Source organism: Myxine glutinosa, chromosome 1 (genome assembly GCF_964187855.1).
Source record: "Myxine glutinosa chromosome 1, kmMyxGlut1.1, whole genome shotgun sequence".
NCBI classification, from domain to species: domain Eukaryota; kingdom Metazoa; phylum Chordata; class Myxini; order Myxiniformes; family Myxinidae; genus Myxine; species Myxine glutinosa.
Genome location: NC_136261.1, coordinates 241,643,736 through 241,670,048, shown reverse-complemented (window position 1 = coordinate 241,670,048; position 26,313 = coordinate 241,643,736). Strand labels below are relative to the sequence as shown.

The window sequence follows — 26,313 nt, the reverse complement described above, 5'->3', positions numbered from 1 at the left end:
TTCTCCAGTTCTTCCTCACTCATCTCCTATTTGGCCGTCATGTTCTCAAAGTTTCTGAAATGCGCAATGCACAAGTGGACAAAACTGTTGATGTTACTTGCCAGTTTCTCGTCCAGAATACTCGAACCAATCGCCAGGTAAAGCATCAGCCAAAACAAAACGAAATCTTTCAGCAAACTGCCCAGACGCCCCTCTCAATAAGCTTGCTGCTCACCATTCATTCCAGAGTTCGTGACAAAAACCTCGTCAATAACCTATCAGAAGTTTACATTGGGAGCGACTACCAGAGGCTCCTTGATCTCGAAAAGTGCATAGAGCAAGGCGTTCTTCAGTGAATGAAGGAGGCTGGTGGATTTTGTCTGCCTGATTTCATCAAGAAGGGATTGAACATCTGGTTCGCTGTTGATAACATCGACCTCTTAGAAGACACACCGACTGGACAGAACACATTCCATGGCACAGTGATCGTGATCAACCAGCGAGCAGAAGATGGCGAGCCCATCAACCAACCACTTGTCATCCCAGAGAAACTTCTCGCACCGGCACCACTCACATTCGAAGTCAGGTACCTGCAAGAGCCAATCATTAAACCTAAACCAATTCGATTTGAGGTCTACCATTTAGAAAAGCGGAGGAGTAAGATTTCCACCAAAGACTTCACTCACACCTGGGCGCTTGCCAACTACTACGGTACTGATGACAGAGGTGGTGAAAAGCTAAATGACCAACGTGTGGAGAATATAGAGCAGCAAGAGACTGAAGAACTGCAAGGTCAGACCGCAGGTCAAAACCCCAGATATTCCGACGATCCTATTCTTTCAGTGACAAAACGAATCCTTAAAGGTAAGGAAGAAGTTATGCCAACATGGGGTGCTACTAAATCTCTTCTGTTATCACGCTCCTGTCAGAGTCTGAGCCCGACTAACACAGAAGTGATCGCTCCGCTATTCAAGACTTCTCCAACGGATTACTCGACCCTCTATACTGTTCTGATGTTGACTCAGGGCATATCTGCTTTTGTGGTTGGTCCTGAGAGAAGAACCCTCATAACGCTCGATCTTGATCTTTACAGCCGCGCCCTCAAGATTCAGCAGTCAGTGAATAACACCAACTGGATTCTCCGAGCGGGCGTTCTGCATATTGCGTTTGCTGCCCTGCACGCTCTTGGCAAAACAATCGACGGAAGTGGCATTGACACGTGTGCGATTGAAAGCGGCACATACACTTCTGCAGGTCTTCGTGGGGTCTATGGTGGCAAGGCATACAAGCGATGAGTTGAGTACCACATCACGACTAGCCTGGCGATCATGATGATGAAGTTTGACGCCATTTTCTCTGATCATCCACCTGAACCACTTCGTGACCAATGCGTTGCTCTCAAGAAAGCTCTCCACGACCGTAGCGAAGACATGGTTGATATCTACAATGACATCCGGTCCTCGTACTCAGAAAATCCCCATGAGAAAGAAGATGACAACATCGGCGAGCTCGCTCAATTTCTCAACCAGTACCTCGAGCAAGTGGAAAGTCTTTTGCATCTCATAGGTGCCTGCCGTTCAGCTGACTGGGAAGGTTACTTGGCTGCCTTAGAGAACCTCATCAAGTATTTCTTCGCGAGCGATCTCCTGAATTATGCTCGCCTAATGCCAGTCCATCTTGCACAAATGAATGCTCTGGAAAAGGATGATACAGTTACGTGGGAGGCCCTGAAATCAGGAGACTTCGTTGTGGCAAAATCAGAAGTTCCCTTCACTCATCTTTTCACCGACCAGGCCCTGGAGCAAGAGATCAAAGGGTTGAAGCGTCACGGCGGGATGGTTGGATTGAGCCAATACGAAGCTGCCCTAGACCGACTTCTTACTACCACACCTCACCTCGCTCGTATAGTGAAGCAGTATCTCAACAGTTTCCCTCAAGCCTCTAAATCTACTGAGCGAAGTGAACATTACCAGCTTTCGGGACAAGTTGCAGCGAGATCGAGAGAAAACGCTCTGAAGATCCGTCACTCCATCGAGTTAAATTGCGCGGGTAATCCGTTTACAGTAAAGCCTGCTTTGAAGAGCCTGGTGTCTTCAGCCCTTGTTCCAGAAGATGCGAAAGACGATATATCTTGCGATTTGCAGGGAAGGGACAGAAATGTTTTAACGATTTCGTTCAAGACAGATTACTGCCCACATCAACACTTTCGGTTTGGGACCCAATGAAGAAACAAGCTAAAAACCTTTTCGAACTTGATGGAGAAAACTAAAGTTCGCCTTGGTGATAAAGTCATCAAGTTGCGTGAAGATCGTGAACTGCTCGGCAGATTTCTTATCATCCAAAGAAGCCGGCCTCAGCTGGTGCCAAAACTAGGAGACAATCGGAGAGTATGAGATGTCAGTGCTACCCCGCTCCCTTTGCGCTGTTGATGGGTCTCTGTACATTCCGACGGACAAGGCCAGTCTGATGCATGCCGTTGAAGGGCCGAAGGGGCAACCACTTCAATCGCCTCCTCTTCTCGATATATCTCCGGCGGATGATCCATCGCGAGTTCTTGTCATTGACGCCATGGCTGTGGTTCAGAGTATGAAGAAAACAACGATAATGCGAAAGCTATCGGACCTCCAAGACGCATTTATCAAGCGGATTGAGTACATGATGACAGGCTACAATGAGGCTCGAGTGGTATTTGATCGTTATCTGGGTCAAACTCTGAAGAACAAGACGCGCCAGAAGAGAAGTAAGACCTCCACAGAATATGCCATCCACCCAGATATGAAGCTCACAATGTCTCTAAAGGAGATTCTGTCTGCATCAAGTTCTAAGAGTAAACTGACTTCTATGTTCGCTCAGGGTTTGTTGGAACACTTCTCCGGTAACAATACCTTCAAACTAGTCGTCGTGTACAACACCAAGATCAAGGGTCACAATTGTGAAGAAGATCATTCACACGAAGAAGCTGATACACTGATACCTCATCAAGTCTTGGCTTCTATCGCTGAAAGTGCTGAGAGATACATATGTGTTTAGTCACCCGACACAGACGTCCTCACGCTTCTCCTGGACCTGGTCTCTTGTGGTCGTCTTGGAGCTCAAGCTCGTCTGAAGTTTTTAACTGGTAAGGGAACGAAGTACCGCGAAATTGATGTGGTGGACCGAGTTGGAGTAATAGGTCTTCGGAAATGTCAAGGACTGATTGGACTCCATAATTTCTCTGGCGCTGACTGGGGTGGGAAATTCATGGGAATCACCAAGAAGACCTGGGTTGGTGCCTACATGAAGCTTGATGAAGATGATCCTGCCATCAGCTGCTTCCGGGAGCTTGGTGAGGGTCCTATCCCGACCACGCTGACGAATGGTGAACTGCCCTCTCAGGTCAAGGATTTGGAGAAGTTTGTCTGTCGCGTATACTGCTCGACCGGTCCTACAACCCTACCGGCGCTTAGATGGGGAACTATTTCGGTCAAAAAACTTAGAGGGAGAGATGTTACCTCCTACTCACGCTGCGTTATTGCCCCACATCCATCGCGCAAATTACATCGCCATGCGGGATAAATCATATACTACAAACTGCCCGACTCTGCCTTCTATTGAACAAAATGGATGGACTGTAAAGAAAGGTCTATATGTTCCGGTGGGATGTCTCAACCTCCCTGCCCCAAAAGCTGTGATTGAGCTTACGAAATGTAAATGTAAATCAAGCTGCAAAGGCAGATGCAGTTGTTGGAAGAACGGTCTTCCATGCACTCCTCTATGTAAATGTTATGTCGATAACTGTGTAAATTTGGTCAGAAATGATATACATAGCGAAGACGTTGACGAATAATCCGTCCAGTAGTTTAGTTTGCATGATTCTCGGATGTGTTATCTTGAGAATTTAGAGGAATTGTGTTACATTTCTTAACTACTTGTGTCGATAATTGTGTACATTTGGTAAGAAATGATATAGTTAGCGAAGATTTTGACGAATAATCCGTCCAGTAATTTTAGTTTAAAAGCTATTTAATTATCAAAATTATCTTGCATGATTCTCGGATGTGTTATCTTGAGAATTTAGAGGAATTGTGTTACATTATTACATACTTGTGTAAACAAAAACATTTTGTGACATTAAACAAGCTAAACACACATAGTTCTGTATTTATATCATTTGTAAGACTTTTGCTATTTCGGTAAATATTTTCTAAATTTGACTAAGAATGGCTTTAAAACGTAGATTTATTTGTGACTGGCCAGTCTGATCGCAAAAATAACTGCTTCAGCCGTCTTCTCGTGCATGAAAACCCTCAGAGAGTGGTACTATATGACCAGGTTTTATCGCAACCTTCGAAATGACCTTGACCTTGGCATGGAACCTAACCGGAAGTCGGGGATCGCCACTTCCGGTCGCTTCGAAAGTATCATAAATGGATTTAGCGTCATCGAAAACCTCTCTAACGACCCCGAGATCGATAAAATCTCTCAGTTGTTAGGGGAGAAAGTCGCATGGTCAGTCCCGGGGGTCACTGGAAACCAAACACCCTTTAAAAGGGGGTCCAGGGGTCGGAAAATTTGAACCCCATTATTTTCGAATAAATTGACCTAAAATCAATCCAACAAAGCAAAAAAATCAATTTTAGCACGCAAATCGCACGGGAGCTGTTTTTCATGACACCTCATACCACACTAAAAGTGGATGAGTCTTGTTCGGAAGTGACTGGTTGTGGAAGATCAAGCTTGTTTGTTAGGCTCTCAAGTTGGTATTTATCAACTTAGCCATTTCTGAGTGGACTGATGCCAAATTGAATCGTTCACTCAAACAGTATTTTGAAATCTTTAAGGATGAAATTGGTATATTGAAAGGCACCAAAGCAAGGTTCAGTTTGAAGGGCCAACTCCATATGCGCTGTTTTGGAAAACAGAGTCTGAGTTTCAATGGCCGGCACAGGCAAGAATTATTTCCAAGGTGGGATATTAGTCGCTATTGAATGGGCTTCACTATTAGTTACTATTATGAAGCACAATGCAGTTATTAGACTTCATGGGGATTTCATGGTGCCAATACATTTCTAATATTGGTTGGATCCATTAGCCAGTGCCATGTGTGGAAGATATACTGGTTGTATTGGCTGGAGGGAAAATGTTCTCAAAGTTTATTTGTGCCAATCTTATCTTCAAATGGAAGTGAAACATTCAAATAAGTACCGATCATTAAATACACAAAGGTGCCTGTACCCATACAACAGGCTGGTGTTTGGAATGGCATCACCCCCCTGTGGTGTGGCAGCACACTATGGATCAGATATTGGCAGGAATACCGAAGGCCCAATGTCTCATTGATAATACAATCATTACTGAAGATTCAGACAAAGAACACTTCCATATTCTGGAACTTTTTTTACAAAGGCTAAAGAAGCGCAACCTTTATATAAACCAAGACCAATATTGGTTCCTCAAAGAAAAGCTGACCTACTGTGCACATGAAATTTCCGCTAAAGGATTGCACGAGACATATCACAAAGTGCAGGCGATTGCAGAAGCACCATGGCCAAAAGACATTTCACAACATCACTCCTTTGGGTTGGTGAATTATTAATCAACGCTTCTTCCTGCATTGGTCAACACTTCTTCAGCCATTGTATCGCTTTTTTTTTAAATCCAAACTTTCAAACAAGTTTGTCATTATGGGAGGGTAGAGGAGTGTACCATCTTACTATAATTCCAGCAATCTCTGTGTGTGTGTGTGTGTGTGTCTGTGTGTCTGTGTGTGTGTTTGTCTGTGACCGCTGTTTCTCGACAACCACGGGTCCGATATACTTTAAACTTGCCAGGTATATTGCTGGGGACCCGAGGATGTGCCTTTTCAAGGTTTCATATTAATCGGACAAGTAGTTAGCGAGCTATGGCGATTTAGCCGTTCGCCGTTCGCTTTGGCGTTGCGAATGGACCAAACCATTTCATGTAAATAGAGGGGGGGGGGGGGGGTTCTGTGGTCGTTGCGAATGAACCAAACCATTTCATGTAAATAGAGGGGGGGGATTGTCACTGTACTCGCAAGCCGTTCGCCGTTCGCTTTGGCGTTGCGAATGGACCAAACCATTTCATGTAAATAGAGGGGGGGGGTTCTGTGGTCGTTGCGAATGGACCAAACCATTTGATGTAAATAGAGGGGGGGGATTGTCACCGTACTCGCAAGCCGTTCGCTTTGCCTTTGGCTTTGCGAATGGACCAAACCATTCCATGTAAATAGAGGGGGGGGATATAATTTTAGATATATATATAGTACGGGCATGCCCTAGTCTTACTATAATTCACCAAATGTCCGTCAGACCGTCCGTTCCCAGGTACCGCAAAAACGGCTGAACCGATCGCAACGATATTTTGGGTGGGTAATCCTGGGACCTCCTGGAGTAAAATAGGCTATATTGTTTTTGCAATTTTTTTTCCAATTTTCCAGTTTTTCCAAACACGATGGAATAATATTTACCGATATGAACAGTGATGTGGCTTTTATTGAAATTCAACAAATACTGTTTAGTTTTTGATGATTTGCGTGTGATATGATTTAACGGATGTTTATATGAATCGTTTAAAATAGAAAAAGCCTTCAATTTCTGATATTTTGCCTTTTGATTTGGGCCTCCCAATTGAAGCCCCGCCCGTAGGGTGGGTACCGTTGCTAGTTTAAACAAATTTAGCTTCCCGCTATCATTCTGGAATTGTCCACATGGCACAATTTGGAGAGAGTGCTGCAAACATGTTTTTTGGCAGACCTTTGCATACCAGATTAAATGCTATAAAGCCTGTCATCAGGAAAGAGGTGAATGATGTTCTTTTTCACTGGGCTCTTGGAAAATAAAATGGCAGCATGTGCAAGCATGCTTCTTGTGAGACAGGCTGTCTTCTTGTGCAACTATCATCAGAATCAGAAGTGGATAACTGATGCTGTAAAATCCCTTTGAATTAGGATGGTGCAATTGGGGCCACTGGAAATGTCATGTGGACCAATTACAAGATTATAGGGCTGAGCTGTGAAGTTCAAGCGTTCCAATCAGTTCAAGCATTCCAATCAGCAGGGCCTCCTGTAACATTGGGGTCAGAAATGTTGGATTCAACCGAAGAGATGCCTCTGGCGGCAGGAACAGATTCATTCCATATTTTCATCGACCAGTGCTGCATCTCAACCAATTGAGGTTCCTCCGGGGATAAGGCGATATCTCTCGAGACACTGTAAAGCTCCAGAGAGATTGGAGCTGTGAAGTGATGTCAATGATGGAGCACAATGATTCCCTCACAATCACGAGCCAGAGTAGGTTTTTAAATTGTGCTCAATTATGCAGGTTGCGTATTTCAGTTACATGTTGAATGATTGTTCATGGTGACAAGGAACATATATGGCCAGATCTTCATAAAACTTGTATGTTGCTATGATTGGTTGAAATGTTTTATCATAATGCTGCTTTTTCTGTCATTGCAAATGCAGTGAACTATTTCCTTAGGATCTATTGAAATAGTAATATGTGAATCTACTATATAAGAGAGCCGTTGGTCTGTCTGTCTGTCTGTCTGTCTGTGTGTCGCCATTTTTCTCCAGAGATGGCTGAACAGATCTTCGTCGAACGTACAGAGGTTCATCAGTGAGTGCCTGGGAGTGTTTTAGGGGGGAAAAAATGTTGGAAAAAAAAAAGTTAAGCCCTTCCTGTCTGTTCTCTCCTCTAATTGTACTTGCCTCTATCCGACTAACCCTTTCTCTAACCAGCGTCCCACTCCATCTCCCCTTTACTCTATCCCTAGCCCCAGTCCATCACCACCTTCCCCCTACAACTCCTCTTCAAAACTCCCCCCTCACCCTTCCCCTTAGAATCTCCCCACTCACCACTCCCCTTAAAAAACCCCAACTCTCACCCCTCCCCTTCAAAACTCCCCCCTCACCCTTCAAAACTCTCCTCTCACCCCTTCTTCTCAAAGTTCCCTGTTAACTGCTCCACAAAGCTGCCTCCTCCCCACTTCTTCTTTCTTCCAACTCATTCCTCTACCTCCTCCAATCTTCTTCCCTCTGCCCCCTCTCATATTACTCATCACGGTGCCTCATTCAATCACCACATAGCCCTTTCTCCTCCCCCTCATCCTGCCCTCTCTCCTAGCTCTTCTGCAATCACCAACACTCTGTCAACAACTTTCCCTATCTCCACCTCTGCTCCCTCATATTATCCTTCCCCTCCCCTCCTCTCTCTTGTACCCGACGCCTCCCTCCACTTTCTTTAATATTATGAATCTCAAATATCCGGGGCCTTCACTCAAACCTGACTGATCTCTCCATACAGGTTGCTTCTGACAAACCAGACATAAGCTGCATAACATAAACGTTTCTCCTTCAAGACGTCTTTGATTCCTTAATATCTTATAAAAGAATCTCTGCAAAGGACTTCTGTGACTCATTGGGACTGACACAGTGACACAATCTGTCAATTTCCTGACCCGGATCTCAGTCAACGGAGCATCTTCTCTTCTAGACTTGGTAATGACAAACTTCCCTGCAAATGTCTGCTGCTCTTCTTTTGCTCCAATCGGTTCTTCTGATAATTTGCTTGTTAAAGTGGACATCTCTCTGACCATTCTCAATGAGCCTCCTCAGCACCGACGAGTCTGGCATTTCACTCAGGCCAACTCGCATGGTCTTCAAGCAGCCATCAATCATCTGGACTGGTCTCCCATCTCTACCGCCTCTGACATCAACTCATCCTGGGAATTCTTCCGAAGCAAACTGCTCTCTCTCATGCACAGATTTATCCCATCTCGTCTTCAGTTGTCTTAACCTTCCTCCCATCCATGGTAACTGAATCTTGTGGTGAGGCACTTGCCCTGAAACAACTTGCCTTCGCCTCATGAGAGACCTTCTGAGACCCCTTAGACCTTCAACCCTTGTGACCCAAAAGACCTCAAGGACCCAAAAGTCCTTGATGACACAAAAGTCCTCGAGAACCCAAAAGACCAAGAGTCCCTGAGGACCCAAAAGACCCACATAACCCAAATGTCCTTAATGACCAAAAATACCCGAAAGTCCCCAAGGTCCCAAAAAGTCCTTGATGACCCAAACATCCACGAGGACCCAAAAGTCCCCAAGGACCCAAAATACCCAGATGACCCAAACGTCCCCAAGCACCCAAAAGTCCCTGATGACACAAAAGATCCAGATGACCCAAAAATCCTTAATGACTCAAAAGTCCCCAAGGACCCAAAAGGTCCCTTCATGACCCAAAATAACCCAAAGGACCAAAAAGACCCAAAAGTCCCTGAGGACCCAAAAGACCCAAAAGTTCTTAATGACCCAAAAGACCCAAAAGTCTCCAACACCCAAAAAAATCCAGATGACCCAAGAGTTTTTAATCACCCAAAAAGACCCAAAAGTCTTCTAGGACCCAAAAAGTAGTTGATGCCCCAAAAGTCCCTGAGGACCCAAAGTACCCAAGAGTCCCTGGTAACTAAAAAGACCCAGATGACCCAAAAGTCCTTAATGACCCAAAGACCGAAAAGTCCCAGAGGACTCAAAATACCCAAGGACCCAAAAAGTCCTTGATGACCCAAAATTCCCCAGGTATCCAAAAGACCCAAAAGACCCAGAGGACCCAAAATACCCCCCTGAGTCCGACAGGCAGGTATGCTACAAGACCGTGAAGACCAATGAAAATGTGGTACAACGGACCAACGGGCCCCCTTGTTCTACAAAAAAAATCACTATCAGCTGCAATCTATAGTTGTATTAGCAGTGATGTAAGGCACATTACCAAGACAGAAATAGTACAAAGAGCAAATGCACAATGCATTCATTAACATCAGGGTACTTTTGCATGAATTACAAGAACATCAAGGACATACATCAAGGAATACATTGTAAACAATGAACAAATATACGTATCCGAAATATAGTATGTTATACATGTGATTGAAACCTGTGTTCCCTGAATCATTGGTTTAGATGGGAACACCAATCAGGACAACCCTGATCACATTTCAAAGCTGGCCTCTGAAGTCAGCCACCACCTTGGAATTCTCCACATGGAAAGGTTTTTCCTTTGCTGTCCTCAGCTATTGGGATTGGGAACTGAGTACCCTCGTCCCTCTATACAAGGGGAAAGGTGACCGTCTGGAGTGTGGCTCGTACCGAGCGATAAAGTTATTGGAGCATGGAATGAAGGTATTGGAAAGGGTGTTGGAGAGGAGGATAAGGAAGAAAGTGAAGATCGACGAAATGCAGTTTGGATTTATGCCAGGAAGAGGAACGACAGACACGCTTTTCATTGTGAGGCAGTTGCAGGAGAAGTACATGGAGAAGAGGAAGAAGTTGTTTCTTGGGTTTGTTGATCTGGAGAAAGCATTCGATCGGGTTCCACGCAAAGTATTGACATGGGCATTGAGGAAGTTAGGAGTGGAGGAATGGTTGATCAGAGTAGTGATGACAATGTACAAAAGAGCGTGCACAGCTGTAAGGACGAAGGACGGGAACAGTGGTGAGTTTGAGGTGAAGGTGGGAGTGCATCAGGGGTCGGTACTAAGTCCACTACTATTTGTAGCTGTGATGGAGGTGCTGGCTCAGAACGTAAAGGAGGGTTTACCATGGGAGTTGTTGTATGCAGATGATCTGGTGTTGATTGTGGAAAGTATGGATGGATTGAAGGAAAAGATGAACACGTGGAAGGAATGTATGGAGACAAAAGGTCTGAAGGTGAATATCGGAAAGACGAAGGTGATGGCAAGTGGTAAAGCATGTGGTGAGGTGGAAAGAACTGGGAAGTGGCCCTGTGCTGTGTGTAGGAAGGGTGTCGGAGTGAACTCCATTCAGTGTACAATGTGCGCTGAGTGGGTTCATCAAAAATGTAGTGGTCTGAGAGGGTCATTAACCAGTGTGGCAGCTACATTCAAATGTAAGGTGTGCACAGAGGGAGCTGCAGATGGAGGAAATATTGAGTTGGATCTTGGAGACGGCGTGAAGCTGGAAGGTGTGAAAACATTTTGCTACCTCGGAGACATGCTGAATGGAGAAGGTGGATCAGACTCGGCAACGGTTGCTCGAGTGAGATGTGCGTGGAAGAAGTTTCGGGAATTGAGTGGCGTGCTGATGATGAGGGGAGTGTCGTTGAAGCTGAAGGGAAAGGTGTATGCTGCATGTGTGAGAAGTGTTATGATTTATGGGAGCGAGACATGGGTAATGAACGTAGAGCAGCAACGAAGGTTGGAAAGGGTGGAAATGCGAATGGTTCGACGGATGTGTGGAGTATCATTGAGAGAGAGGAAGACAAATGGTGAATTGCGAAAGATGATGGGAATAGAGCCTGTGATTGATGCTGTGAAGAGGAACAGGTTGAGATGGTTTGGTCATGTGTTGAGGAAGGATGAAAGTGACTGGTTGAGAAGAGTGATGGAAATGAATGTAGAAGGAAGTAGAAGACGGGGAAGACCGAGAAAGACTTGGCTAAAGATGGTGGAAGAAGAAATGCGGGCAAGGGGGTTAACAAGGAGAGATGCAGAAAATAGGGCAAAATGGAGAAGATTGTCATGGGGACCGCAAGGCTAACCCGCGCTCTAGCAGGGAAAATGGCCTTTAAAATGCATGTTGTTGTTTGTCCTCAGCTATTAATGATGAACGTGGCCATCATTTTAAGTACCAGTCTACATGCCCCTCCCTCCCTTGGACTAGTGTTGCTGCTACTGCTGCCCTTTGAGGCATTGCATCTCAGGCCCTTTGTTTCAATGGCTCCTCACACCAGGAGGCTTAGTTTCAGTATCTGCTTCTTTCTCACTGCAGACAAATTGGTGACCCTGCAGTTTGTTTTTTACTGCTTCCATTGTGCAGTCTTGGCCTCTGCCCTGTCATCTCTCTACATAACACTTGCTCCTCCAGATCACCAGACACGATTTCCTTGTTATGTTCCCCAGGTCTAAACTCAATGAGCAGTTACCTGCATTCATTCATTCCCATCTTCGCTTGCATGCGAAATCATCTCCCCAGTTTGCTGTCTCAAGCTCTTCCCTCCAGAACTTCAAGGCTACTGCCCACCACCACCTATTTGCTCGTTCTTCCTTTAGCCATTATAATTATCTTCAAAAAATCATTTAAAAGTTATTCCATCAGAACACTGCAGACTTTTTATTTTGTGCAGAGAAGCCTTACAAACTTAAAAAATAAAATAATGTAAAACTGCAATGGGTATTGATGGAAGATTGATTTCCATTATAGTTGAAGAAGATGAACATTACAAACTTGCCACAGCCACTGTATGTACCACTATTATTGCCAATTTTGCATCATTGTAGAGCTTTTGTAGGCAACACATCAAATTCGGAATTTTATTTTTGTACAGATTTAAATTTGTTTTTTTTCTCACTTATGACCTCAAAAATGATGATGTTTTGTATCCCATTGACAGGCCGATTGATCCGCATCAGGACCTGAAGCAAAATCGAATCGGCTTTTCTTGTCATCTAATCAACAAATCCAACAAGTTTTGTCATAACTCTTCCACAACTTTTTGAAATACCGTGCTATATATCGATTTTGGTCCCATCTTCCAAAGGTGAAGTATCAAATCCGTCCATAACCTTTTGAGATATCCTGCTCACTGACAAACAAACAAACAAACAGACAGACAGGTGTAAAAACAGAACCTCTGTCCACCTTCATTTGTGCATTTGTAAGAGTAAGCATTCTCGCCTTAGAGCTAAGGTGTGCTGGAATTGTTCGGCAAACTTTGTAGGCCAGGTTGACCAGGTTGTTTGGTCTTTAGGCGGAAGTGTATGTGTTTTGCTTTATCTAAATGTTCACATTTCCACCTTTTATCTCCATTAACCATCCCCATCCATTTTAGGGCTGTTATGTTTGTTTCTCGTCCTCATGTGAATGAATCCTTTGTTGTGTCTGCCTATTGTCCTACTGCCCTACTGTCAGTGCATCACCTTGTGCTTCCAGGGCCTACACTTTGCATACAATTAATGAAAGTGTTCAGCTCATGGATACACTATTAATGCACCTTTCCCCTAAGCATGTCTATATAGTATTTTAACTTTTCTTTTCTTTTCATGGAGACTCGCCAAGGATGGAGAGCTCCTTGCAAGGTCTTCCGGATGCCGCTCAGCTTCTAACAGAGTACAAGATATCTGTCTGGCAGGTGCTTATTGTCTACCAAATACGCACAGTTAGTAGTTGCTCAAAGCAAATTTGTTTAGATGGGAACGCTGAACAGGTCAACTCATAATTTGTTTTTATATTAGAGTTAATTAATTATTTTGGACTAAATGTTGACTTTTGTAACAACAACAACAACAACATGCATTTTAAGGCCATGTTCCCTGCTAGAGCGGGGGTTAGCATTGCGGTCCCCATGACAATCTTCTCCATTTTGCCCTATTTTCTGCATCTTGACACTTTTGTAAATACATTGAGAATAATCTGGCATGTGCCGTGTAAGTTTGTACATATATGTGAGCAAGCTTCATTTTCTACATTTAAGCTATAAAATGCTGAGAATATTTTCACATCAAATTCTCCATTCATCCAAACTCTCTTCCTCATCACTGCTCCTCACAGATGGATTGCCAGCTGTACAGCTCCCAGCAACTTTGCAAAGAAGCGAATGACAATGTTGCATATTTCTTCAGGTAAAATCTTTTTGATCACACAAATCTCACAATCTGTCTCTAACAGGCGAGTATAGGCCTTGCAGCAGAAACAGATGTGTCAACTAACACATTTTGTGCCAACATATCAAGTTGCTTGTTAAGATGCATTGCGAGATTTTGCTTGAAACAATAAAACATCTTTATGAAATCGTTTGAGTTGAGGTGATCGTACGTTTACCTATAACCTGTTCAAGTCTGGATTTCATCCCCATTAGAGACGAATCCCACGATAAAACTGCTATTCTCTGGCAGTGCCAGCAGGGGACACTGCATCCCATAATTCTATAAAATGATTCATTGATATTTAAATCAGTTTTCCCAGTGCATTGCAATACTGCAACATTGTCTTATGTAGTTAAATACATAATTCTGTGAAAATAAAAGCTTAAAATGTACCTTTCAAGACTATAAACCATCTATAACGAATTTGCCATGATTTGTATGTTTGTGTGTTTCACATAGATTTAGGAAGTGTGAATACCTTTGTTAAACATGTACTATTGTAATGTACATTTGAAACCGTTCGACCCTTTAAATTGCTGAGACTCTTTGACACTATGGACCTTTAGACCCTTCATACATAAGACCATTTAGACATTTTTGGCCCTTTAGACACCTTTGTACGCCTTCAGACATTACATCCTCTCAACCTTTAAACTACTCTAGACATTTAGACCCCTTGAGACCCTATACAACAACACAACAACATGCATTTTAAGGCCATTTTCCCTGCTAGAGCGGGGGTTAGCCTTGCGGTCCCCATGACAATCTTCTCCATCTTGCCCTATTTTCTGCATCTCTCCTTGTTAACCCCCTTGCCCGCATTCCTTCTTCCACCATCTTTAGGCAAGTCTTTCTCGGTCTTCCCCGTCCTCCACTTCCTTCTACATTCATTTCCATCACTCTTCTCAACCAGTCACTTTCATCCTTCCTCAACGCATGACCAAACCAACTCAACCTGTTCCTCTTCACAGCATCAATCACAGGCTCTATTCCCATCATCTTTCGCAATTCATCATTTGTCTTCCTCTCTCTCAACGATACTCCGCACATCCGTCGAACCATTCGCATTTCCACCTTTTCCAGCCTTCGTTGCTGCTTTACGTCCATTACCCATGTCTCGCTCCCATAAATCATAACACTTCTCACACATGCAACATACACCTTTCCCTTCAGCTTCAACGACACTCCCCTCATCATCAGCACGCCACTCAATTCCCGAAACTTCTTCCATGCACATCTCACTCTAGCAACCGTTGCCGAGTCTGATCCACCTTCTCCATTCAGCATGTCTCCGAGGTAGCAAAATGTTTTCACACCTTCCAGCTTCACGCCGTCTCCAAGATCCAACTCAACATTTCCTCCATCTGCAGCTCCCTCTGTGCACACCTTACATTTGAATGTAGCTGCCACACTGGTTAATGACCCTCTCAGACCACGACATTTTTGATGAACCCACTCAGGGCAGCACTATGGACCTCCCTTGAGACCCTATAGATCCTTTTAACCCATTTAACCCTTTCAACCTCTTAGACCTCATAGATCCTTTAACACCTTATAAATATTTAGACCCATTATACACCTTATGACCTTTTAAACCCCTAGAGACTCTATGAACCCCTTAGACCCCTTAGATCACAATGGACCCTTTAGATCACTTTTGACCCTTTAGCCCACATAGACCCCATAGACCCCATGTGCGACCCTTTTGAGTTTCGACCTTTACACATTTTATACCCATTTGACCTGCAGACCCTTTAGACCCATTTGCGACTTATTTAGATCTTCTATACCCTTTGGATCCCTTAAGACATTTACACCTTTTTGACTGCTTAGACCCCTTTAACCTTTAGACCTCTCAAGCCCTGAGACACCTTAAAACTCCTTATGTCAGTGAATAAATCGAAGTTCCACCAAGATGAAGAAGAGTAACAAAATTTATTAATATACCAAGTACATGATCGCGGAGACGCTCAGGAAAGAGAAGGTCTCACGCAGCCTTCAGAATCCCCAAGCATCTGACTCTACAATACCAAGGGTTCAGTTTAAATACAAATCCTAATCAAATTATTCCCCAGCGAGACAAAAGGCAGTTTTCAAAGGGATAAAGGATTTGAATCGCCCCATCCTGTCTTTATCGGCTTGAATTGTTAATGAAAACCAGACTCAAATCTTATCCCCTTTGCCATCGGCCCGAATTGTTAATGAAAGCCAAACTCAAATCTTATCCCCTTTGCCATCGGCCCGAATTGTTAATGAAAGCCAGACTCAAATCTTATCCCCTTTTCTATCGGCCCGAATTGTTAATGAAGATCCCTGGCTCCAAACTTCATTACAGAAGAGCTGTTCTCAGCTGAACGAAATAATTATTTCGTTTTCAATACAAAGAAAAACTAAGTACTAACAAATTGCCATCATTTAATGGCACGATTTCCCTCACTTACACCCTTTAGACCTTTTTCCCCTTTAGTTTCTGTAGGGACCATTAGACCCTTTAGAACTATTACACTTCTTTAACACCCTTTAGACCCCTAACTACTATTGGAACATACACGTTATACCTTTTAAGACCCTTTATACCTATAGAATATTTAGACCTTTTTCATTTTTTGACCCTTTAGACCCGTTAGACCCCTTAAACCGCCTGAGATGCTCAGACCCCTTTAAACTGTTTAAACCCCTTATAGTCCTGCAGCGTAGTCTGATATTTCAGATCAATTGTTCAAATTTGCATAAAAGCACCAAAATCGGCACACATGTAGAATAATGTATTCCGAACAATTCTAGATATGGAGCCACCCGAGACTGTGCCTTGGACAGCTACGGCGGCCATTTTGGAAAATGGCCGCCATTCTACTTTAGCGAAATGGGCTATATACTCTTATTTTCTTATTGTATTGGTGGTAGATATAAGGAACGTGTAAAATTCAGTAAACTGACCATGAAAAAGGCGTATTCAAATATTATGAGCCAGTATTTTCGATAAAAAAGCCATTATTTGATTTGTAAATGGCTGCTTTCCTGAAACTTTTCGCTGAAAAGTACCCATTATTGGAGAACATGAGTCAAATGATATTCATCACATTCAATGGGTTTGGAGTCAACAAAAATTGCATTATAGATTACATACTTTACTTTATTTTTAAAAGGGAACTGATAATCGTGATAATGACAAACTCAGAAAATGTAGTCAAATTATTGCACACTTACTTGACTTTGAAGCGGCTACGGCCTGTGTCTACTGGCATTCTCCTTCACAAGCACACAGTCCAGTGCATTGCAGATTAGCCTTCTTGCATTTGCAGCGGTTTCTACAGCCTTTTTTGCAGCCGCACGACACCAGCTCGAAGCAGCTTTTTGAAGCCTCAGGGAGTGTGGTCCAGAGCAGACCAAGGTCAGGGTTCCCAGTTTGTGTTGGATGGGCCAACAGACGCACGGTCCATGCAAGAATGCGCTAGCTGGATCTTCTTTGACATGGTCATGATTATCACTCAATATTCTGCAAAGACACAAAACACCTTGTTACCACACTAATACTACTACTACTACCCCACTATTACCAATTACAACACCACTTCCACCACTACCACCACCACAACAAAATACTTCTGAACCTGTCACCGATGCTGTGTGCGAAAATGGATTTTCCCATAAAAATGACCATTTTTTCCCCCAATACAATGGTTGGAACTATATTAAATCAACACAAATGACATGTGTATTGTTTTTATTTGTAATTGCACATCACATGGAGTATTTATCACCTCTAAGAAACCTGCAAAGCGAATAACAATGACAGATATCCCATGTTGTTAAAGTAGAATGGCGGCCATTTTGAAAAATGGCCGCCAAAGCTGACCAAGGCACAATCTCGAGTGGCTCCATATCCAGAATTGTTCAGAATACATTAGTCAACATGTGTACCAGTTTTGGTGCTTTTATGAAAGGTTGAACAATTGGTTCGCTATGCTGCAGTACTATTAGACACCTTGAAACTTCATAAACCATTGATACTTTTTTTTAGATCTTATAGACCACATTAGACCAGTTAGAACTGCTAGACCCCTTTAGACCCCTTCAGACCCTAACTACTATTAGAACATACCTTTAATACCCTTAGAATGCTTAAGACCCTTATAGATCACTTTGGACCCCTTCAAACCCTCCGACCTTTTGGACCTTTACACCTTTTAGACGCCTTAGGCTTAGACCATTTAGACCGATGGACCTGTAGACCCTGTATACCTGTTCGACCCATTAGCCACACCACACACAAACATCTACAGAGTCTTATTGCAATATACAGACTTGGCATTTAATATGGAATATTTTTTTTGTGGGGGTGAACTTACTTTTCAAGATGTCTTAGAACCAAAAGTTCATTGGAATTATGTTGAAATTGTTCTACATTTTGTTAATGTGACCTTTAAAAGAAACAAAAACCACATTTGACATTTCGAAACAAATAAATTGATCCTTGAAAGTGATGTAAACTGATATCGAACTCAATTCATGGACAGTACTGTGTTAAACTTCTGTGCGTTTTCCAGAAGTATCTCTTTATTTTGCACATTAGCCAAAAATGTTTTTAACAAAAACAAAAGTTTAATTACGACTGGGATTACGGACAGTACAATTACAGTTCAGTACTTCGTGTAACCCCCACGAGCATCCAGGAGAGCACGTACACTAGGGTGGTCCAAAAATGCAAAAAAATCACTTTTTTATCTGGATTTTGATGCTCTATTGGATTATTGTTAGAAATGGTCGAAATCATTCACCCAAAAAATATTTTGCATCTGAGTCATCTATAAACTCATACACACTCAACATATAAATTTGTCATTTTGGTCAATTTTAATGACTTACAAAGACTTTAGAAATATTTTTTTCCTAAATAATGTCATTAATGGTACATACCCCTGTGAAGTCCTCATGGTCGAAACATGAGTCAGACATGTATGAACATGTTTCAAACATGTTTCAAGCATTGTCAAACATGTTTCGACCATGATGATTTCACACTCGCAGGCGCAAGCGCATGCAAAAAGTCATGAACCACAAAATGGCTTAGTACAATAGTGCATGTACTTTTTCCACCTTGGTTGCTATTGGATTGTTCTCATTTAGCCAAATTTGGTGAAATACGCCATATTTCAATTGAAGTGTGTATGAGTTTCGAGATGGAATTGAGCGAAAATATTTGGTGGGTGAATGTTTTAGACCATTTCTAACAATAATCCAGTAGAGCATCAAAATCGGAGAGATCGATGTTTTTTGGACCACCCTAACGTACACATTGAGGCATGCTGTTCACGAGATTTGCCAAGGTTTGGACAGGAATCGTTTGCCGTGCAGTGACAATAGCCTGCTGCAATTCATGCACAGAGGTCGGCTGCTGGTCCAAGTGGTCGATTTGACGCGTTAATTCTGCCCACAAGTTCTCTATCGGATTCATATCCGGGGACATGGCAGGCCACTCCATATGCTCTACACCACGGTCAGCAAGAAAGTGTTGGATCATGCGAGCACGATGAGGCCGTGCATTGTCATCTTGGAAGACAAAGTTTCCTCGAAAGGCTGCACGAGCAAATGGAAGCAATGTTTCTTCCAGAATGGCCCTGTACTTGAACTGGTTCAGGTTTCCATTCAGAACAATCAGGTCAGTTTTGCCCCCTGCATGGAAAGCAGCCCAAACGGTCACCCCACCACCTCCAGCTTGGACTCTTGGCATTATACAATCTTTGTTGTAGGCTTCATGCACTTGTCTGCGCACTCGGACGCGGCCATCTTGATGATAGACCAGAAATCTAGATTCGTCACTGAAGATCACGTGATTCCAGTGTCCTGGCTGCCATTGACGGTGCTCTCTGGCCCACTGCAATCGGCGCTGGCGGTGTTGTCTGGTCAGGCGTGGCTTTCTCAGGGGACGCCTGGCACGATAGCCTGCTTGAACCAGTCGTTGGTTGACTAGCCTTCTGGATATAGGCACATTTGTCAGTTGCTGCCACTCAGCCCTAATCCGATTAGCTGACTTGGTATGGCCATTGCGGACTAACCGGAGCAGCTGGCAATCATCCCTCCTTGTGGTTCTGCGGGGACGTCCTGGTCTCGGTATTGGAGTAGGGACACCCCTCTGAGCATTTCGTTTCAGGATCTTTGACACCTGACCTTGAGTGATGCCATACTGCTGAGCAATAGCACGCTGTTTCATGCCGTAATTTCATAAAGCCACCACTCCATGACAAACAGCATTGTCGAGTTGACGGACCATCTCCAGAGGAAGCGGCAATAACTTTTGGAGACGTGCAGCAGTTGTTTTCCACTAATACAGAACGCAACAACCCTTGTATACCCGACTGTGAAGCCAATCGTCAAATGCACCTGTCCGTACATTTTGCCACGCCACCTGTGATATAATCCTGTTGTTGACTTCTTGCTGTGACAGACAATCAGTGACATGGTTCTTTTAACAAATAAATCACCAAAGTGTAAAAGAAAGTCACCAGATTGATATACTGAGTTAAGAAAGTAAACCCAAGTCAAGAAAAAAAAAATTCCATATTAAATGCCAAGTCTGTACAATGTTTTTTTCAGTAGTGAAAGTTGAATGTGAATTGTTAGGAAATTAAAGTTTCAATATACAGTAGAATCTATGTCTAATTAGCTGTAATTTGTATGTTTGTATGTTTCACATAGGTTTGGGAAGACAATGTATATAGATGATGCCTGAAGCACATCAAAGGAAATCTCACATGAAGTGAGATCTCACATGAAATCTGTTTTATCTTCATCACACTCTTCTTTAAAGATAAATTTAAATGTGTATCTACTATATAAGAGAGCTGTTGGTCTGTCTGTCTGTCTGTCTGTCTGTGTCGCCATTTTTCTCTTCGTCAAAGAAACGGATCTTCGTCAAACTTTCAGAGGTTCATCAATGATTGCCTGGGAGTGTTTTAGGCCAAAAAAAAATTCTGAAAAAAAAGTTCGTTTAAAAAAAATAAATTAAAAAATCGCTCAATAGTGCCTAAGCCTTTTTAAAATTAATAACAGTTATAGACAATTACACATTCGCATAAATAAATACAAAACAATCACCAGACATTTGAACAAAAATAAATCAAACAATTCCGGAAGTGTACGAAGTTTGTAATAAGGCTTCTTCTTCTTCCTGATCGGCATCACACTTAACTCAGAAACGTGATGAACGGCACATTCACCAGCATATATTCAACGAAAAGGTAAAATGATGATTTGACATTTGTGTTGGATTCCAATTTGGATGTAATTGGTTTTCCATTATATTTGCCCTCATTTCAAATATGTTTTTTCTCGCTTTAGCAATGCCGGGTACTCCAGCTATAAACACTTATATACAAATGCAACTTTATCTGGGGGTAACATAGGCTATGTGGCCGCGGCCTTTTGCGGGAGTTTTGGGGGCTGGGGAGGGGCGTAAATTCTCGATGTAAATGTGTACCGTGTAGCGCCACCTGGTGATGGTGGAAGAGGGAGGGTATTACAATTTCATTTTTACTTGGGCAACATTATGGTTAAAGCACTCTTTGCACGGGAAATTTTTCCCCCTTCTCCCCCCCCTCCTCCTCCAAAACGGAGGGGCCTGTCAAAGCCACCCCCTCCCCCAAAAAAGATGTATATGTAGTAGCCCTCTGGGGCCCTCTGGGCTGGTGCTCCTGCCTCACACCTTGCTCGGCTTCACGCTGTTGAGGCCAAAGCTTTCAGAATCATTGGAATCTCCTGCGATGTAGTCAACGCCGAGGGCCTTTCACTCACTCACCGCAGGCAGGTTGGTGGTCTTTCTGTCTTCTACCGACTCCTCTCCGGCCTTGCTCCCCCAGCTCTCTCTGTGCTCTGTCCCCCCAATATTCCTTCAGGTCGCACAAGATCTGCCTGCAACCCTCTTATGGTTAAACTGCCAAAGTCTAGGCTCTCTGCTCACCTTCACTCTTTCATTCCCCTTTTCTCCCGCCTCTGGAACAAACTCCCCCACTCCCTTCAATCCCACTCCTCCCTCCAGGTCTTTAAAACAGCTGTTCACCACCATCTCTTATCTTCCCCCATCGAAAACCTTGATCTTTTCTACCCCCGGTAATTCACCCCAGAGTCCTTGCAGTGTTCATATGTTTTAATCCTCTCCCACCTCCCCCCAAGTCCTCCCGATGTCCCTGCTCTCAAATGTTGTGTTTGTGTCCTTCCCCCTCTTCCCCCTCTCTTTTGTGTCCTTCCCCCTCTCTCCCCATCTTGTCTGCCGCTCCCCTTGTTTTTTGTGTTTTGTGTGTCGGTTTGTCTTTTTGTGTGATTAATGTTCGCTCTTTCACGAGCCTCGATCTTGTATACAAAAAAAAAACAAAAAAAATAAAAAAAATAATCAGTATATATTTTCACTCCCTGTCCTTTCTTTCATTCTTTTTTTTCTCACAATATCCGAGCTGTATCTCGGAGCTGGCAGGGTCTTTGGGAAGGAAATTTTGCATCAATAATGGCAATAAAAAGTATGCAGGGTTGACATAAAAAAATTTCACCTTGAGCTAAATTTTAAGGTCATGGCATAATTATGGAAAATCTTACAATTTTTACCATAACTCGATTAATGTTTGTCCAATCAGAACTTAATTGCCCTCTCTAGATAACTTAGAGAAAGTAGCATTTCCAATTAATTGCATCATAATAGTGTGTTGGTGTTGGGCTAGTGGCTAGGGTGCCGGCTTAGGATACCTAGGATCCTGGGTTCGTAATCCCGGTCGATTGCTGAATTAACGCCAGGGGGGTTGACTCAGCCTGTCATCCTTCCGAGGTCGGCTAATTGAGGACCAGTTCACTGGTAATTCCCTGTTTGATTGTTAAAGGCGGCAAAAAGGGCTGGTGTCAGGAAGGGCATCTGGCCGTAAAACATTGCTTCAAAAAGGGGACCAAAAAACAACAAAACATTGCTTCAAAAAGGGGACCAAAAAACAACAACAACCACGGTGCCTGAAAAAGGCCAACCCCTGCTTGCGGGGAAAAATGGCCTCTAAAGGTGGTTATATAATAGTGAACCTGCACTGAAGTTGTGCATCTGATATTTGATTAGTGTCCTTGGCCTACTTTTTTTCGAATTGTGACCTATTTAACAAAAAAACAACTTTTTGATCATAACTTTAATAAATTTGTTCCGATTCTCATGATTTTGTGTTTTATGGATTTGTGGTCTACATTGTATTTTTGTCCACTGCCCCTCTGAAAAGGGTGGAGATGGGGATATTAAAATGAGCTCCGCCCGACTGACCGACAAACCAATTATCCGTTCATGTACTTTTGTGTACGCGATATTTCAAAAAACCATTGAACATTTAGCTTTCATATTGCAGATATCCATTCCTCATGACATTATCTCAACTTGGTTAGATCATGGCTGAGATTGGCTGAATTATGTTGCCATGGCGACCTTTTCGGTAACTTAGCTTGTGTACATGATATTTCAAAAATCGTTCCAGATTTAGCTTTCATATTACACAGACTATTCCTCATACCACAAAAAAGGCAGGCGATTTTGGCATTTAGACACGATCTGCCGAAATGATTGGATTACTACAGATTAGGGTAAGTAAATATTAATGGTATTTGGATGCACCACAGCGGTGATAGTATAAATGGCCTTTTCCTGTGTCACGATTTTAATTGTATATCCTTGTGTGGAATGCAATTGTCTTTGTAGGATGAATCGGATGCCATACCAACTCAGTATGGATTCTCTTTTTGATGTGGACTCAATCGTTGCTAATACGCTAAAGTAAGGCATTGTGAAGCAAAGGATGTTTCTATGTTTGTGTGTGATGACTCTTCTACTGACAATGATAATGAATCATATTCCATCTGTGAGCATGCTAATGATCACAGTTGGTAAACGTATGCCAATTTAATGCAGAAAACAATAATCCGTGTCTGACATTCAAGTGCACTCCTCGTTGACGAGGTGAAGTTAATCCAAGACACACAAGACTTGCAGTTACTCCAGGAAACAAGCCGAGGCCTGCGGGATGTGGTATTTGCGTACCTGAAAACAACTGGATCCCCAGGTATGCAATCACTCATCATGTAAAAGTAGACTTATGCACATGTTTATATTAGTCAGAATTCAACTGTCAAATAACCTTCAAACATCACTTTGATTGTACCTTTAAACTAGAGCTTCCAGGGAAGCAGAACTCAACTGAACTGACTGGACAAGTTAACGGACGACAGACGACAGACGACGGACGCCGGAGGGTTCAGTATGTGATGAACTCAACTGGACGGTAGTCCAGTTGAGTTGAAAACCATGTTACAAGTCATTGCACCGTAATTTTATGACTTATATTCGACAATGGTCCATTGTCTATCTCTTGGTCTTCTTCACAGCTACATCTTGAGTTGTTCTCAATGTTACAACCCATGTTCTAAAGATGGGTTTCCTCTGCAATCTTTATTTCCTGCATGTACTGCATGGTTCTCTGGAGCCAAATCAAAAGTAAAGAATCATCGCACATCAAGCTGTGCACAATGGGCATGTAAATGGTGAAGAGCCAAGGACGTATTTTAATGGCTCGAAGCATGATACAGGACGTTCAAGCAGCGTCTGTTTAAGTATGCTAACTTGATGTGGTTAAATCAATAAATGTTGTGACTCAGAGTGAAAGGTAAAGTACCATTGACTGTATCTCTTTAAGTGATATCTACTGAAGAATACTGTATATAATAGGAGGGCTTTAGTTCCCATCTTGTTTAGGTGGCAGTGACAACTTGGCAGTTTGGGTGGCCCTTCTTGTTCAACTCTTCTATGATACTCAAACTCTGTATCTGTATTTTCTTTAATTTAATTTATTTGTCCATATTATTTAATTATCTGCTATATAGGGTGTTCCTAAATTATCTTTCCTATTTTGAATGTATATAAATAAATAAGTAATGTCGCGTCCCCGGGGTTAAGACCCCTGGGTGACGGATGACCGAAATGAGCTTTAACTCCGAGGCGTATTTCAATCTTGGCGGGATTGTCTTTGGGGCGTGTGGGAAAGGCCCGAAGCCTATCTGATCGGGAACACACGGGTTTAATCCGAAACCCACAGAACAAAGAAACGAAACAAGACAAGAAAATTAAAATTCAACAAATAATGATTTCATGAAAATAAATGCAAAGACAATAAAAATGTTGAGGTAAAAACTAATAGTAAAAGGCTAAGGTGAGGGACCCTCCACATTGATTAAATTACAGACACAGGGAGAAATAAAAGAAAATAAAACGGTTTGGTAATCAGCCGGCACTCAGCTTTGCAGTTTTACCAATTTCTTGTAGACATTCGTCACCTCCAAACCACCGCGTGGAAGCACACAAAAATGGCACAGAGTCGCGCTCCTCGACGTCCCAACGTGAGGTACTTCTCGCAATGCTGACTGCCCCAAACCTCTCTTGTTCAGTCTCTTCCCCACAAGTGCACATGAGCCAAAGATGCGCCACTGCCCGTGACCAAGCCAGAACAAAGGAGAGAGCGACAAACATGACCGTCCGCTATGAATCCCAGGATCAGAAGAACGACCAAGACGGCCAGACGGCTTCTTTTTGCCTTCCTAGCTCTCGAATGTTCGATGATGGATTTACTCTCTACCAATCGCCTGAGCCCTGTCCATCACCCCATCGCACCTCACCAATCATGAAGCTCGGGGCATGGTCTCTCCATTACGAGCCGTCAGGGGGCAGATTCTAGTCACTGTTCAGGAATGTTCGGATGACGTCTGGGTTTACTTGCCGATCAGCAAATGCTGTTTCTGTTGGCGTGGATGGCTAATGGGGCCCATCGTCTGGCCGGCTGAATTTTATAAGATCATTTGGGAAAAATCACAGGGAGGCAATACATACTGGGAAATTAATCTTTAAGCCCTAAAATTAGTTAACACAAAAGCCACGTCCCTTATGGTGACATGCAAACACTCTTAACCTGAACATTTACCCTGCTTATGTACATCGAAATAGTTTCTACACTCTTCGCATCACATGGTCCATACTAAAACCTACACATTCTGAACCTTCCTAAGGTATTCCATACCTACCCCCACAAATGTAACAGTAATATGCATACAAGTTTGCACCATCTTGTAGCCCATCTCAAATATTTTTCTTGACATGTCCGACTTCCAAATGTGCATCATTAGTGGCACTCATTTCAGTCCACATTTGCTGCAACATCCGATGTTTCATTTCAGTCCACGTTTGCCACATGTCCACAATCACGCATCTTTTGGACATTTTTTCAAGTCGCAAATGTTTTTGTTATACTCTATACACTGGAGAAACACTTGAAATAAAACAGTGCAAATAAGAATTATCTGAGTTGGACTACAAATATGGTGCACACTACATACTTGTACATCTATTCGTTTTTTATTTGCATTAAACAGAGCAAAGAAAATTTAGGAACACATTGGATGTCTTCTTGGAAAAAAATGCATCCCCAGGCCAATGGTATTTATGTAACATGCAGCATCACACCCTCAGCTTTTTAGCTGTTAATTTGAAACTGGCCTTGATGCAAAATACATTTTTTAGTTAAATAATTCTGCATTTAGGATAAGCATTTTGAACAATAAATGTCACCGCAACAAGATATTTACTGCCTTGTGTTTTCAGCATTAGATTTATATGATGAC

The 26,313-nt window shown here is 42.8% G+C and overlaps 1 protein-coding gene across 1 annotated transcript in view; it reads left to right on the top strand.

Moving 5' to 3' along the window:
* TXNDC16 (thioredoxin domain containing 16) overlaps positions 1–26,313 on the top strand; it is a 169,982-nt gene that overhangs the window by 5,429 nt on the left and 138,240 nt on the right. The window contains exons 6-9 of the mRNA XM_068129220.2: positions 13,039–13,121; positions 13,541–13,611; positions 23,348–23,422; positions 23,587–23,708. Coding sequence (XP_067985321.2) covers positions 13,039–13,121; positions 13,541–13,611; positions 23,348–23,422; positions 23,587–23,708 — 351 coding nt within the window. The remainder of the gene's footprint in view (positions 1–13,038; positions 13,122–13,540; positions 13,612–23,347; positions 23,423–23,586; positions 23,709–26,313) is intronic.